The sequence below is a fragment of the Anguilla rostrata genome, chromosome 4, assembly GCF_018555375.3.
Source record: "Anguilla rostrata isolate EN2019 chromosome 4, ASM1855537v3, whole genome shotgun sequence".
NCBI classification, from domain to species: Eukaryota; Metazoa; Chordata; class Actinopteri; order Anguilliformes; family Anguillidae; genus Anguilla; species Anguilla rostrata.
In genome coordinates, this window is record NC_057936.1 from 28,892,208 (window position 1) to 28,906,952 (window position 14,745).

Below are 14,745 nucleotides of genomic sequence, written 5' to 3' on the forward strand. Positions count from 1 at the left end.
TAAATCCAAACACAGCTTTGAATGGCAAATACCATCTCTATGGCAGTAATGGAGCACTGCTGAAGCAGAATGATGTAAAATTCGCAAAAGTTCTATACACCTTAGTTTTGATAAAGCAAATATAAATTAAAGAATAGCCTCCTGCCATTGCTAGCCCTGGCAGCTCAAAGCAACAACAGACCATGTCTATGTTGACAATTACTTCATGGAAAACTGAAATAACCCGTTTAGTCAGAGGACACAATAAAAATTGGTTTAAATTTAAGGTGAAGCAGGAAGCATGAAGCAAGCATGAAAGCAACAGATTATTGATAGCTATCTAGCCTTCCAGTTAAGTATTTATAGCACTGGCTAGTATCTAACAGCATTTAAACAGCTGGCTGCATTATACAACCAAAAGTAAGCGGACACCCCTTCCAATTGGTGGATTCGGCTATTCAAGCCACACCCATTGTTGACACGTATAAAATCAAGCACACAGCCACGTAATCTCCATAGGCTCAGAGATTTTCTACGTGGCACCTGGTATGGTGAAGTGGAAATGCGTAGGAGTAACAACAACTCAGTGGTAGGCCACAGGGCCGTCAAGTGCTGAAGCACATAGTGAGGGTTGCAGCCAAGGACAGAGGATTTTTACACACTATCAAGTTTCAAACTGCCTTGGGAAGCAACGTCAGCACAAAAACTGTTAGTCGGGAGCTCCATAAAATGGGTTTCCATGGCCAGGCATACAAGCCTAAGATCACCATATGAAATACATAACGTTGGGTGGAGTAGTGTAAAGCTCCTCACCATTGGGACTCAGTGAGCAGTGGAAACACATTCTCTGGAGTGATGAATCATGCTTCACCATCTGGCAGTCCAATGGACCAATCTAGGTTTGGCAGATGCCAGGAGAACAGTACCTGCCCAGATTCATAAACTGTAAAGTTTGGTGGAGGTGGATGGTCTGGGGTTCTTTTCCATGGTTTGGGCTAAGTCCCTTTTTGCCTTTGACTTGAAGGCAAATCTTAACGCTAAAGCATACAATTACATTCAAAACCATTATCTGCTTCCTACTTTGCGGCAACAGTTAGGGGGGAAGGCACATTGCTTTCAGCAATGTCCATATGCACAAAGTAAGGCCCGTGCAGAAAGGGTTTGTCGAGTTTGTGCAGTGGAACTTCACTAGCCTGCAGAGCCCTGACCTCAACCCCATAAAATATCTCTGGGATCAAACGTCGATTGAGAGCCAGGCCTAATTTCCCAACATCAGTGTCCGACCTCACCAATGCTTGTGTGGTTGAATGGAACCAAATCCCTGCAGTAATGTTCCAACATGTAGTGGAAAGCCTTCCTAGAAGTGTGGAGACTGTTATAGCAACAAAGAGGGAACCACCATAATGTGGCCTCTATGGCACACATTACTGGCATTTCGGTTTGCTGTATAACTGGCTGCTAGTCAAAAACTAACTAGTCAAAAATTAAAAGAAAAGTAAGAGTAAAATGGATCAGATTGAGACAATGAAATTCACTTCCTAGCAAGCTATCTAACTTGATTAGTCACCATTCTAATGCATGCAGCGGTGGTGGTATTGCTCCTATTAATGAGATTGACTAGTATCAGATACATATACGGCTGAATTGCTTTGGTGAATTATAGGTTTTGGCATCAGATGTCAGAGCTGGAGTGTTCTATACAGTTCTCCAGGTTCCGCTAGCTAGCTCAGTAAAGGCACATTTCAATCTGCTTATTGGGGTTGTCTATCAAAAGTGAACAAACATTCATTACAGAAGGAACATGCTATCTTGTTCATCAAAAATATTTCATTTTATGTCAAAAGGAAATTGCATTATTTCCCCGGTTATACATTTCCAAACGGTAAGTAAACATTTTACTTATGGTTTAATTAATGCTTTAAATGTTAAAAATAAGTGATTGCATGTGGTTTTCCACTGGTATGTCTCATGTTAAGCTTTACACATTGTGTACCGGGTTCCCCACTAACTTCAATGAACATTATAACAAGTGTAGTAAATGTAAAAACCGCTAGTGGTATGTTACAAAGGAGTAGGATGCTGCAAGACTCTGTGCTCTGATGATAATTACAAGCAGCAGATAATTACAGCATGTTTCCACTGTAGTTTCTGAACGTGCTTTAAGCACACCAAATGGAAGTAGGCTATAGGTAGCCAAGAAACAATGAAACCTTTTTTGAGCTCTGTGATTACAAATAGGCCTGCTACACAGCTCTGGCAATGTGCCTAATGATCATGTGACAAACACTGCCACCCCATACTGCCCAATTCCCAGACTGGTAGCACTGGAAAAGTAGAAAAAGCACTTACATGTAACATTCTATCACTTACTTTAAAACCAAGTTAAAAAGGATACACAATCTGCCTTATTTCAAACAATGTTTTTTTTTTTTTTTTTTTTTGCATTTTCTGACACCCTTCCCCCAAACACACATAAAATGGGACGTAACTATTTTGTGTACCAGATACCACTATATTCTTGAATTTAAACAGTTTATACAGTTTAAAGAAAAAGTCTATCAAAGGATTGCAAAATCACAATTAAAACTGAAAAATAAAATTGGGAAACCATGTGTTGCAGTCCAATGCGAATCCCCTAATTCAATGCCATGGGACTTTCTTGCCTACACCATTAGACTGAGTCACAGAAATCACAAACCAGTCTTAGTCTGGGGTTCATTTTATAGCTTTTCTTCATAATACATTTTGCACGTTTTTGGAACTTGTGGAGTCGCTTTCAGATTTATCACTATGGCTGATAATTGATGATAATTACCATTACGTTTATAATGACAAGATGGTAACATATTCAGTGCATTTTGTTCTTCAAAACTGTCGCCAAGTCCCCTTTATGTAGCTGTGTTCAGTCCCGCAGTGGGAGGAGACTGCTTATAGCTGCAGCAGTCTGTGAGCACTAAACCCTCTGAGAGGCTACAGTAACAGCAACAAGCTTAATAGTTTACATGCAAAACAATGGTTTGAAGGCCGGCGCAGCAAATTCATGACCGTATTTGCTAAGCGCAACTTAGTCAAGGTGAGCCATTTTTTTGTTTTAAAACATTAGTAGACCTACTGTACTACTCAAATGTGGGCACTGCTTGCAACCTAAGAACTAGAACTGAATCTTAACTTCTGAACCACAGCAGCATGTATCATCTGAACAGTGGATAAAGAGGAAGATGACCCTTGAAATATGAAGTAGCTTGATCTGCAAGCCTGTACGCCAAACTTCTGCAAAAATAATTATTAAAGAATGCCTGAAGATAACAATGGTCAACTGTTAGTTTTTAAGAACAGTCCAAATCCCTTTCAGGTGGGGGGGTGCTGAGCTCTCAAAGGGCCTGCTACTATACACACCCTACGCAGAACCAAGTGCAGCCCTGCATGTGAGCAGAGAGCTTTTTGTTGGGAAGAAATGAGGAACAAATGTAACCTTCCCCACACACCTTGCAGTGAAGGGAGAACAATACATTTGCAGGAAACAGACACAAGCGAGCGCTTACTCATTAAATTACTCGGCAGCCAATTCGGTTCCCCTTTCGCTCAGCTTCGCATGAAACCCAGCAGCAGCTGAGACACGGACGGTGTGGCCTTTACAGTGCGAGAGGTCAGGCAGCAAACTCTCCAGCCCTTCCAGGTCAAATTGCGCAGTGCAGCTGCAAACATTTCTTTGCTAAAGGAAATACTGCACTTTGCGCTCAAGACACTTGCTTAAACACTTAAAAGATTACTGCGGATGCCAGGATAATTTGCATAAAGCACCAGTCATCCTGCAGCATAAGCATGTACCTCCCAGAGCAACTCGAAGGCACAAAAAGATCAATTATAATCAATAAGTGCAAAGTTAATTGATGCTTGACGAATTTGCAGAGAATTATTTTTAATTGGTTAATGTAACTGAAAATTGATATTCCATCAGCACAGTCAGCCCTAAGCATTGGTAATGGCCAACAAAAATTGGCCATTACCAATTAGAACACTTTGTTTTATAAACTGAAACAGAAATCTTTGAAGCTTTGGAAACATTTTGTCGCATTCTGTACCTCCAAATGATCACAAAAGGAATATAAACAAAGAGTGTCTCCCTTTGTGAAGAAACAATACAACCATTTCATTTGTCTGTGTGGCTTCAACGTCTGAACTGAAGTACCAGAAAAGATGCCAGCAGTTCCTCTACATCAGAATTAAGTCCTGAGGGCTGCAGTGTCTGCTGGTTTATGGTGCATTTCAGCATCAGTGATTAATTTAACCCACTCACTGGCTAAAAAACACCCCACACCCTGTTCCCAAGCCCTTAATTGGCAGCTGAGTAAAAGGAAACCACAAATATCTACAGACACTGTGGGCCTCCATGACTCGTGTTTGACTTCCCTGCTTTAGAACAAGCACCATATCAACTACTTGCAAGACACAACAAAACTGCCAAGGAAAAATCCTTTTATGGAATAATGTGTGGTGGTAGGGAGAAGCTTCGTTAGAAAACGAAAAGGTGCATCAGCACTTCAACGGCCATGGTAGGGGAAGAGGGAAAAAAGAAGGAGAAACTGAGTCACATCTAGACCAGAACCCTTTCATTCTGACACTCAGTGTGGTGACTGTTGCACGTTTCCTGGCTGGCTGCAAAAGAAGAGGTGACCAGCATGTACTTTTATACTTCCACAACAGCAATGGACACACAGTGATATAACTGATTCATGTGAGATAGGCCTTTAAAATCTTTTCTTTATTTATTTTTAAAAAAAGATTGAGATTGCATTGTACTACGACGGCATGTTCCCGACATGTTAATGCCTGAAAGTAGCAATTTTGTTTGTGCATTTTAGTAAGAAAGGCAACAACATTCAATGGGGGAAAGATCAATAATAAATGCTTTAGTCTGTTCGTCGACACAGAATAGTGCAGGGGGAAAAAAACACAGTTTTGGGTCTCTACCCGTCTCCCCATCAGAAACCAGTTCCTAAAATAACTTTTCCAATTCATTACATTCTATTTGCAATGGATTTCACTTTGGGCTCCATGTGGGAAAAACAACATGGAAGTGATCCCTGCAAAAATGACATCCTCTCCAGAGTAATGTTTAGGTTGCATTGAATAAGTGGGCAGCACAAGCATTCTGCTGGAGCAGGGCCTTAAGTTAAAAATGCAGCATTACTCCCAAGAGTAGAGGTCAGGAAATGAGGCAAAGTGAGGCAGGTTTTGAGGAGAGAGGGTTAAGACAATACACCCTATTGCTGAAGTTGTAAAGTCCGCTCAAACTTTAATATCAGCCTATCAGCCAAAGGAAAACTCCTTTGGTTAACTCTGCGGCTGCACAGTGACCTGTCTGCCATATACCTCACTAATAGCAATACTGAAGACGAATGAGGAAGCAGGGTTGTGATCTGTAAAAGCACTGGTTCAACGGCCTTGTGGATAGAGTGTCAGCACTGACCTCAAAATGGTAAATGGTAAATGGACTGCATTTATATAGCGCTTTTATCCAAAGCGCTTTACAATTGATGCCTCTCATTCGCCAGAGCAGTTAGGGGTTAGGGGTTAGGTGTCTTGCTCAAGGACACTTCGACACGCCCAGGGCGGGGTTTGAACCGGCAACCCTCCGACTGCCAGACAATCGGTCTTACCTCCTGAGCTATGTCGCCCCTAGGGCTGGAGGGTTCAGTCTCCAGCTGAGTTTTACCAAGGACTTTAAAAACTGTATCCTTTCCCTTTCTGCTGGGCACTCAGCATTAAAAAAGATGAATTGGGGGGGGGGGGGTAATAGCACTGTGACAGACTGAACAGACCCCCATCCAGGGGGTACTTGTACAATAACTGCCTCACGCCACAGGAATTTGGATAACCTCCAACCTAGTGTGCCCCCTAACTCTACTATGGTTCCTTACTTAACCTGAAAAACATGCTTACTCCTATATCACGTTTGAATTAGAACACATTCATTTAATTGTATTACTTCTGTACATTGTTAAACCTGAAAAGCTTCTTCTCCATCTGATAGTATAATCATCCATACAAATTGATGGTAAATGACGTCTGCTACTTTATTTTTTCCACAGCCGAACATGACATGTGCATGGTTTCTTGCTTTGTTTCTGCAAGCAATCCTTGATGTGTTATGCCCCTTATGCTCATATTTGCGGCAAAATAAGTGAGGACTTCCTTTAATAGTAAACATTTGTCTGAAAATATCTTTTTTTTTTTTTTTTAAGTATAGGCCCAACTCAACTGCACTACAGTAAATCATCTGCTATTCCACTTAAAATGGGCTACTCCACTGAACTGATTTTCTTCCACAGAGAAGAAAAGTAAGATAATATGCAGGCAAGAACCAGCCAGAGATGATTATATTTCAGACACCAAAATTACTGCCTCTGTTATTTGCATGGACATGCTGGTCCATGTTTTGTCTGGAGACAGGTCTTAAAAAGCATTAAGGTTGCATCACTGGAATATAAAATCAATGGAAACCATATACCTTTTGAAATCTTGTACATTATAATTGTCCACCATATATACACAGTTTACTTGCACTTTTGTACATCGCTTTGGATAAAAGCGTCTGCCAAATAAATGTAATGTAATGTCATGTAACTTGGTACCCTATATCCAACTGACCATTTCCCGTCAGCACCCTATGACAGTATTTCCAGTAATAATTTGTGTTTTCTATCCAAAGGGAAACCTGTGATTTGCAGACAAAGCACACCAAATCATGCCGGCAAACTCAGGGCTTCCATCTTAATATTTTCATAGTAGGCTCATAATTCAAGTAAACAGTGCAAATATGAAAGGGATAAAGTTAAATGAAAATACCATAGTTGCACACATACTTGTTTCAATCACAGGTGCACATATGCTAGTGATCAATCAAGTCTCCATGTCTTACACAATTTAAACAACATACTATTTTCTAAAAAAATTTAATGTACCACACCTGGACTTGCCACAAGTACCTGTTACCCATATTTATGAAGTTAAAAAACGCTACATGGAATTTAGCAGTACTACTACCTTTTCAGGTCAGTGCAGTCCAAAGCACTCAAGACACATAAATAGGCAGTCTATTACATTTCGATTGGATTGCAACAATATAACCAACACATCTTGGCAAAAGTAACACCCAACAAAACAGATGTTTCTATGCACCTCACCTACCTACCCATAAAGTATGGAATTAAAACTGTACATACACTTATTGCTCCATTCCTGACAATCTTTTTCTTCCCAAAACTATCAAATAAATGTCAGATAATACAGCAGATACTTTGCAAAGCTAGGCTGGATTCAAAACGACATGATATGCTCACTGTTGTACCAAACTAATCCAGTAAGTGATTGAATCAGGACTGGAACAATGAAGTTTCATAAAACAATTTAAAAATAGGGGTACATTATCTCTTGTATTCTCCCTGAGATGATAACATACGAAAAATAAACATTTCTGAGTTTAAAAAATATTAAATGGCTACTTTGTTAGAACATCCATCATTATAAATGCATGTTCAGCTAGCATCAAAATACACAACAAAGTGGACCTTCGGTGTTTTAAAACATTGTTTGAACCTGCAATAGGAAAAAGTGCCAATTGGTAGTTATACTGTGTATTGAACTGTAAATTGCTGGTCATGCGAAATGAACGAAACTAACTGGTAAGCAGACTTTATCATTTGATTTAGCCAAAAACTGTATTCAAGCACCCCATCTAATTTTAAAGATATCCTACCTTCATTTTCAGATGTAGGACATTCCACCTGTAGTACCAGATCAAATGTTTTCTCTGGATTCTCGCTGTGTGGGGAACATGCACTTGTCATACTTCAAGCAATTGCATTAAAAGTAAAACAAAAATAAGCACATGGGGATACATTTAAATATACAATCCGGCAAAACCTACGTCGAGAGATTCAGCTGTACGAACACGAAGAGTTTAGGTAGCCTGCTAGGTAAATAATATGCTATAGCTAGCTATATAGCGATATGGAGCTTGCTAACGTTAGCAAGAGAAATAGCAGCCTAGCTGGCAATCAAACGCTGGGCTCTCGTTTTGCGCAATTCGCGAATAACGCATCTCTTGCCGTTTTATGAAACGGACAGACAGACACGTTCATAAATATTAAGTAATGTTAACTAGTCGCATTTTGAGACTTGGGCCTACATAGCTCGCCAGCTGGCCGGCTAAAACTAACGTGCATACATTACGAAGCTAATGCTAGCTAATTCAATATTGGGCCAGCAACGAGTCACTGGAAATGACAATGCTTCAGTCAGCTTTTTGTACGAGTATTTGAAAATTACTTTGTGCCCATGTATTAAATATGTCGTGAATTAATGGTCAGCTCACTAGTTAAGATTGCAATACACAACTCATGACTTACTTTATTCTGCTGTCCATGGTTACAGCATCTCGACAGCTCTCTAGCCGGCTTGATTGCTGTCCGAGTCTGGAAAATAGCCACACGGTAATGTTTTGTTAGCGTTTGCGTCTATTCACTGGCTATCTGGATATCTATCTTAGCGATGTCCAATAACGATTTCGTTGTGCGGAAGCATAGTTAACGTGTCCCTTGCTGTGTTTTGCTTTCAGTGTATCTTGTTCAGACTACAGAACTGCCTCAGTTTCACCGACTCTGCACGGAAATCCAGGAAGTACATCTGAAGACTGGGTTCTGACGTCATTCATTTGTCCCACACCTGGTCTAGATATGTTGAATGAAATCTTACCTTGTGCTGTTTTTATGTTGAAATGCCCTTCCCGACTTCTTGTTATGACAAGCTGCAGGCATACAGTTTATGTACTTCTCTAATTTCCAAAAGTTTCAAATGAACAAGAGTCAATATCAAAGTCTTTGTGACAGTGTTATGAGCATGGTTCAGCTGTATGCTTATTATGAATGTGGAGTAGTTAGAACTTCATCCTGTGAAGGCTAGGTTCAGTCAAGCACATAGTACTCGTAGCCGATGGCTTCAGGTTGTATCGCATCCAAACAGATCATTGTTGACACCCCACCTTAACTAGGTTACAGCTTTTATCCAGTCATTGTCTGAGAGCACTGGAGAGCTAGTTATTGTTTTCAGTGATTTCCTGTGGTTAAGACCATCTGACAGTAAATCTCTTGTAATGTAAGCCTCCTGTAGTTCTCATTTGGGCACGCCATAGAGAAGAGAAACACTTTTTTATCCAATATTGCAATAGAGCAATGTAGAAGGCCTACATGTTTGATAACTTTGTTTACAGTATCTCAAAATCATAATTTGATATTGTAGCCTACATTTGAGTCAATGTTTTATATGAATGAATGGTTTTATTAATGTCTGTATGCTATTGATTTTATGCTGCTCTAAATATCATTCTCTGTGTCATTTCATTACTTCAGTACCAGTCCACCCATATACAACTAGGATTTGTGGATCTGTGTATATCCTGCAAAGAATAAGCCATCGTGAGCTTTCTGTGCCCTTTCCTCAGACTGAAAATGTAAAGTTAACATGTGTCAATAATAATTTATGTTAACTGGACTAAACTCATTACCCAGGTGTGTGATCCAGCATGCATACTTTTTTCAATGTTATTTTTAATGTGATTGACTCTTTTTGCATTGAACTGTGCTGTGTTTATGAATAAAAATGTAACCACTGTGATGTTTATATAACAAAAACATTATATGCATAGTGATTTGAAAACCATTTCTACTTTAGAGTTACATTTGACGGTTACACTGAAACTCCACTTTGGGATGATCACATTCATAGTCATCCCAAAGCAATACAGCCCTCATACAAAGGCATACATTTTTCTGAAATCCTTTTAACAGATGAGCTAACAGCAGCGAACAATTCTGATTCCTTTTAAGTTATGCTTGTGTTTAAGGTATTGTATGTATGGGTAACATAGGAGAAATGGTTTCATTTTTATAAAGGCAGGAAAATATTCTGTCAAAGAAAATAATCATTGTGGTCATGCAGTATGTGAAAAAATAATGGGGGGAAATTTCACTGTTTAAAATGCAAGTTTTGATATTCTGAGTATGTGATTTAAAATAGCAAAAATAATATGTATTGAGTTATCTCGGTGTACTATTTTTAGTAACACACTCCTTGAAATGAGATATGCTTGTCCGTGAAATGGTAAAAGCCAGTAGCTCAGAATGCCTTCTGCAAAGCTGTGGTTATTCTCCTCTCATGAGACTCTAAACTGGATAGGGGCCAATTTCCTGTAGGCAGACTGAAAGGTAATTAAGTGGCTGCAAACTAGGACATGCTGTTGCAAGTGTTCACATGAGATGAGGATGCTCACTGTCTTGCCAACAATGCTTTAAAAAGTTATCCATTATGACCTTATCTCTAGCAGTAAACATATGTACTCAAAGCTGAATGTATTTTATGTATTTTTCGCTCTCTCTGTCTCACAAACACACACACACACACACACACACACACACGCATACACACAAATAAACACAAACACACACACAATCAATCAAATGCAATGTTTTAGAAAATTAATAATTCATATTGACATCATAAATAAACACTGAGTGCACTGACACTGAACAGTAAGTACAAAATTCCTTTGTCTCTTTTGCTGCCTGGAAAAAATCATTTGTGGATTGTTTCACAGTTTGTGCCTTTATTATTTGCAGAGGATCATAAAATACTTCTGATCCAGAGTAAAGCACAATTACAGTGTAAGCACAAAAGGAAATGAACAAAGGAATATCCTGTTGCAACAATTAGATCACCTAAATCTGCCCCTCACCTGTATGGCAAAGCTGTTTTCCAGTTTAACTGAAAATTAAATTACTCCTAGCGCCCTCTATAGGTACTAAAGTATGAGAAGAAACAATGACAGCATGATAATCAGGTAAGTTTATGAGAAAAACCATTCGCATTTTACCTTGTTAGTAAATGTTTACTGTGCAGTTTTATACATGACTAGCATCCTCTTATGCACAAAAATTGCATTAAACCATTCATGAAGGGGCTGCCTGAGGTGGGTCAGTTGGGGGTGAGGGGTAGGCCGGTGGTTATAAAGCATAGATGTGAAATGTATCTTATTGTAACATCTTATACAATTGCGATAAGCCAATAGCAGTTCTTGGAGAAATATATGTTCTTGAACTGATAAAAGCAGGAAATTTTTGATCTCTGCTTTATAATACTAAATAGCTAATTGTTTGGAAATTTGCAGCCGAAATCTCATAGTAACTAATAATTCCTTGCATTTGCAGTACATAGTGCTTTTCCCACACGCAATGTGCTTTCCAGTGATAAGGGGGAACTCACCTCACCCAGCACCAATGTGTAGCACCCACCTGGGTGATGCATGGCAGCCATTTTGCACCAGCTGAGTTGGAAAAGGAGAGAACAATTTTTTAGCCAAATAAACTGGGGGATGACTGGGTGGCAAGTTGAGAGAGCCAGGTTGGGAATTTAGCCAGGACACTGCGATCCCCCAACTTTTGCAATGAGTGCATTTTGCAATGAATGACCTTTAATGACCACAGTGATGGAAGCAGATAGTGGCAGGCAGGCTTATGTTCCACAGGAAACTAAAGCCGCGTTTCCACCGCAGGAACTTTACCCCGGAACTAGGAACCTTTTGAGGAACTCAGTGCATTTCGACCGCAGGAACTAGTGTCTAAATTAAGTTCCGGGGACTTTATTTTACCCCCAAAAAAGTCCCTTCTCGGGGGGTAGTACTTTCCAAAAGTACCGGAACTTTTGGGGTGGGGCGCAAGCGCTGAAAATTTCTGATTGGTCGACGACTCGCAGTGTTTTATTTCAACCGCTATTTTTAAAAATCTGCAGCCGCAAACCGATTTATTTTCATAATAACTTGAAATCAAACTTGTATGTTATGGGGCACAGTAGCCTACTTTTGGTTATAGCCTGCCAACGTCTTGGATTTATGTGTGCTCTTCTGTTCTTTTCTTGCTTTAGTATTAGTTTTATAAATTGTTAAGCATTCGTGCTGGGACAGCATATTACGTACAAAACATTTAAACGGTTTAATTCGGTTGCTGAATATTTTCTTCCGGATTTTCTTTGTTAGCCCGTTGTAATTTACTCAAAACGTTTGATACAGTTATGTGAGGTATGCGGTAGTTCTGCGTAATTTACATTGGTGATACAGTAAAAGCAAACTGGAAATCACCTTCCGCACTTTTTGTCAGGGTACAATAACAGGTTAATTTTAGTAATCGTCCCTTTTACTTTTTCAGACTGCCATAATTTTACTCTGCCATTCTTCAATTCCACAAAAAGACCAGGAAGACTATGGACTAATTTATGGTGCATGGTTCGCATCTGGAGGGCACACTTCGCTGCTCGGCTAGCAGTAACTTTGAAGGAAAGCAAACGGTGGCTGTACCACTGTTAATTTAAATTTTCATGCAAGTCCGAGTTTTCGTTCTATTCTTGTCATTTTGCGATTAGCCTATATGGAATTGACGATGAGAAAGTAATCAATTCAACAGCAAATTGTTTACGACGTGTGCATATTTTCTGCTGTTGTTGCCAGTTATTTGTGGAATGTGAATGCATTCTGTCGCCTCGGATGTCAAGACATGAAAGTGAATGTTCGCATAAAAGCATAATGAATGTGTTTGAGAGGATATAAAACAGTTACAATCTGACTGCTGTTATATCCTATTTGTTGCATAACAACAGTCCAAGTCCAACTACCAACAACAGTTTTGCTTGACAATGGTAAAATATGCCCAAACGGCCACGGAAGAACATTTCAAATTCAGGTGATTAAATCGATAAAAATCAATAAATACAAAAGTAACCATTTAGTCATTGTTGGTAACCTGTTGTATATAAGTGGAATAAACCCCTCCGGGCTGTCCCCGTTATTAGAAAATAATGTAGGCTACTTCGGTGGTAGTAGCCTATGGGGTTACAGAAGAGATCATAGGACAGATGGACCGACGACAACGTCGCTTTTTCATACGTCAGTGGGCTAATTTGCCTAATCTTCGCGGGACTTTAGACCGCGGTGGAAACGCAGACAACAATGGGCTGAAGGAACCTTTTAGTTCCTTGAAAAGTAGTTCCTGGGTACTTTTGGTGGAAACGCGCTTAAGAGGATTAAGTAAGTAGGTAATGACCACAGTGAGCCAGGACCTTAGTTTAACATCTCATCACAAAGATGGCATCTCCTACAGCACAGTATCCCCATCACTGCACTGGGGATTATTTGACCAGAGGGCATATTGCCCCCTACTGGCCCACCAACACCAGTTCCAGCAGCAATTTAGTTTTCCCAGGAAGGTCTCCCTTCCAAGTACAAACCAAGCCCATACTTGCTTAGCTTCAACCATTTGGCAGGAGCAGGATATATGGTGGTATTGTTGCTGGCAATGACAAATGATTGTCCACTGTTTCCTTCCCAAATCCAGTAGTTAAAACTTTTCCTTGTCCCCTAATGTGCAATAAGCAATTCTGCCTCTTCTAGAAAAACCTGGATTGAATCTAGCGTGTGATATCCACAACGGCAACATTCATGGGTATTTGCCTTTCCACGTGGATGTTGTGTGGTAGTGTAGCATAATGGTTAGGATACTGGGTACGTAACTCAAAGATTGTAGATTCCCAGCTTGGGGTGCTGTTGTACCCCTGGGCAAAATACTAGCCTGAATTGGTTCAGTAAAATATCCAGCAATATGAATGTAAAAATATGATCCATTACAGTCACTCTGGATAAGAGCATCTGCTAAAATATAATGTATATCCAACCTTATATCCCTTCCAGCAGTGCCAGCAGCTGCCCAGCCCTCACACCACCGGCAATTCATAAAATTAGAAGTGCTTGTAAATTTCCCTTTTTTGCCAGTATGTTAATAGTGTGTTGTCTGTATTTTCCGATATATCATTATGCCACAGAAATGATCCATTGGTAAATACAGACAACGCATTACTAATTAACTCTTGATCATTAGTCATTTCTGCCCCTCAGCATTCTGTCGGAGCTGGAAGCTGTTTAGGACGGTGTGTGCACATGTGGTTAATGTTTTAATTACGGCAAGTAGGCCAATGCTAAGTGTGTTGCGAGAGAATTAACTCCCCTCTAACACTGCAATTATATAAATTCTACACAATTAATAAGTGGTGTTAACTGCCTTAAGTTATAGTTGTTCATTAATTATACTTGGACTTATGTAGTGTTCATTGGTGTTCCAACTTGAAATAGTAAAGTCAGGGAGCGACTAGCTCTGTGGGTGTAGGTGTATATATAGGCTACCTGAGACTTACATTTGAAAGATTTATTGTGAAGAAAAGCTGTGTTTACCTTAATTTTGTCTCTCCTGTGGTTCATCCAGCAGGATTCACCTTCATTAAAATGTACACATTCACATTGACCCAACTACAGCGAAGTTTTTCTGCAAACCAAGTCCTTTGCCAAGGTATTCCCAAAAACACTGCAGCACATGGAAAAAATATAGATAGTGTATGTATAACCAACTAAAGTATAATAAGATTCTGTAGAAGTAATGCCAGTTTACACCAGTTTTTTTATTTTCCAGATGTTATGTCAGTGCATAGGACACTAAGGTAATATTTGCACATAATGGCTACATTTCATATTCAATAGGCCTATATAAATAAAACTGGCCTATATAAATACAATTTTACAAATAAAATAACGTAGTGTAGGCTAAAACCATGAGAACGTGCAGCATTGCGATTCAAATTCATCCTCACTGCAATACCTCTCTCGAACAGTAG

At 39.6% G+C, this 14,745-nt stretch overlaps 1 protein-coding gene across 2 annotated transcripts in view; it reads right to left on the bottom strand.

Moving 5' to 3' along the window:
* dennd1b (DENN/MADD domain containing 1B) overlaps positions 1-8,683 on the bottom strand; it is a 97,583-nt gene extending 88,900 nt beyond the window's left edge. The window contains exons 1-2 of one of the 2 annotated variants that reach the window (XM_064332045.1): positions 8,391-8,683; positions 7,739-7,803 (exon numbers count right to left, since the gene is read on the bottom strand). In XM_064332045.1, the coding sequence (XP_064188115.1) occupies positions 7,739-7,803; positions 8,391-8,407 (82 nt within the window). In that variant the 5' untranslated portion in view covers positions 8,408-8,683. The remainder of the gene's footprint in view (positions 1-7,738; positions 7,804-8,390) is intronic. The other variant, XM_064332046.1, reaches the window with a different exon arrangement.
* Positions 8,684-14,745: the final 6,062 nt, after the last annotated feature.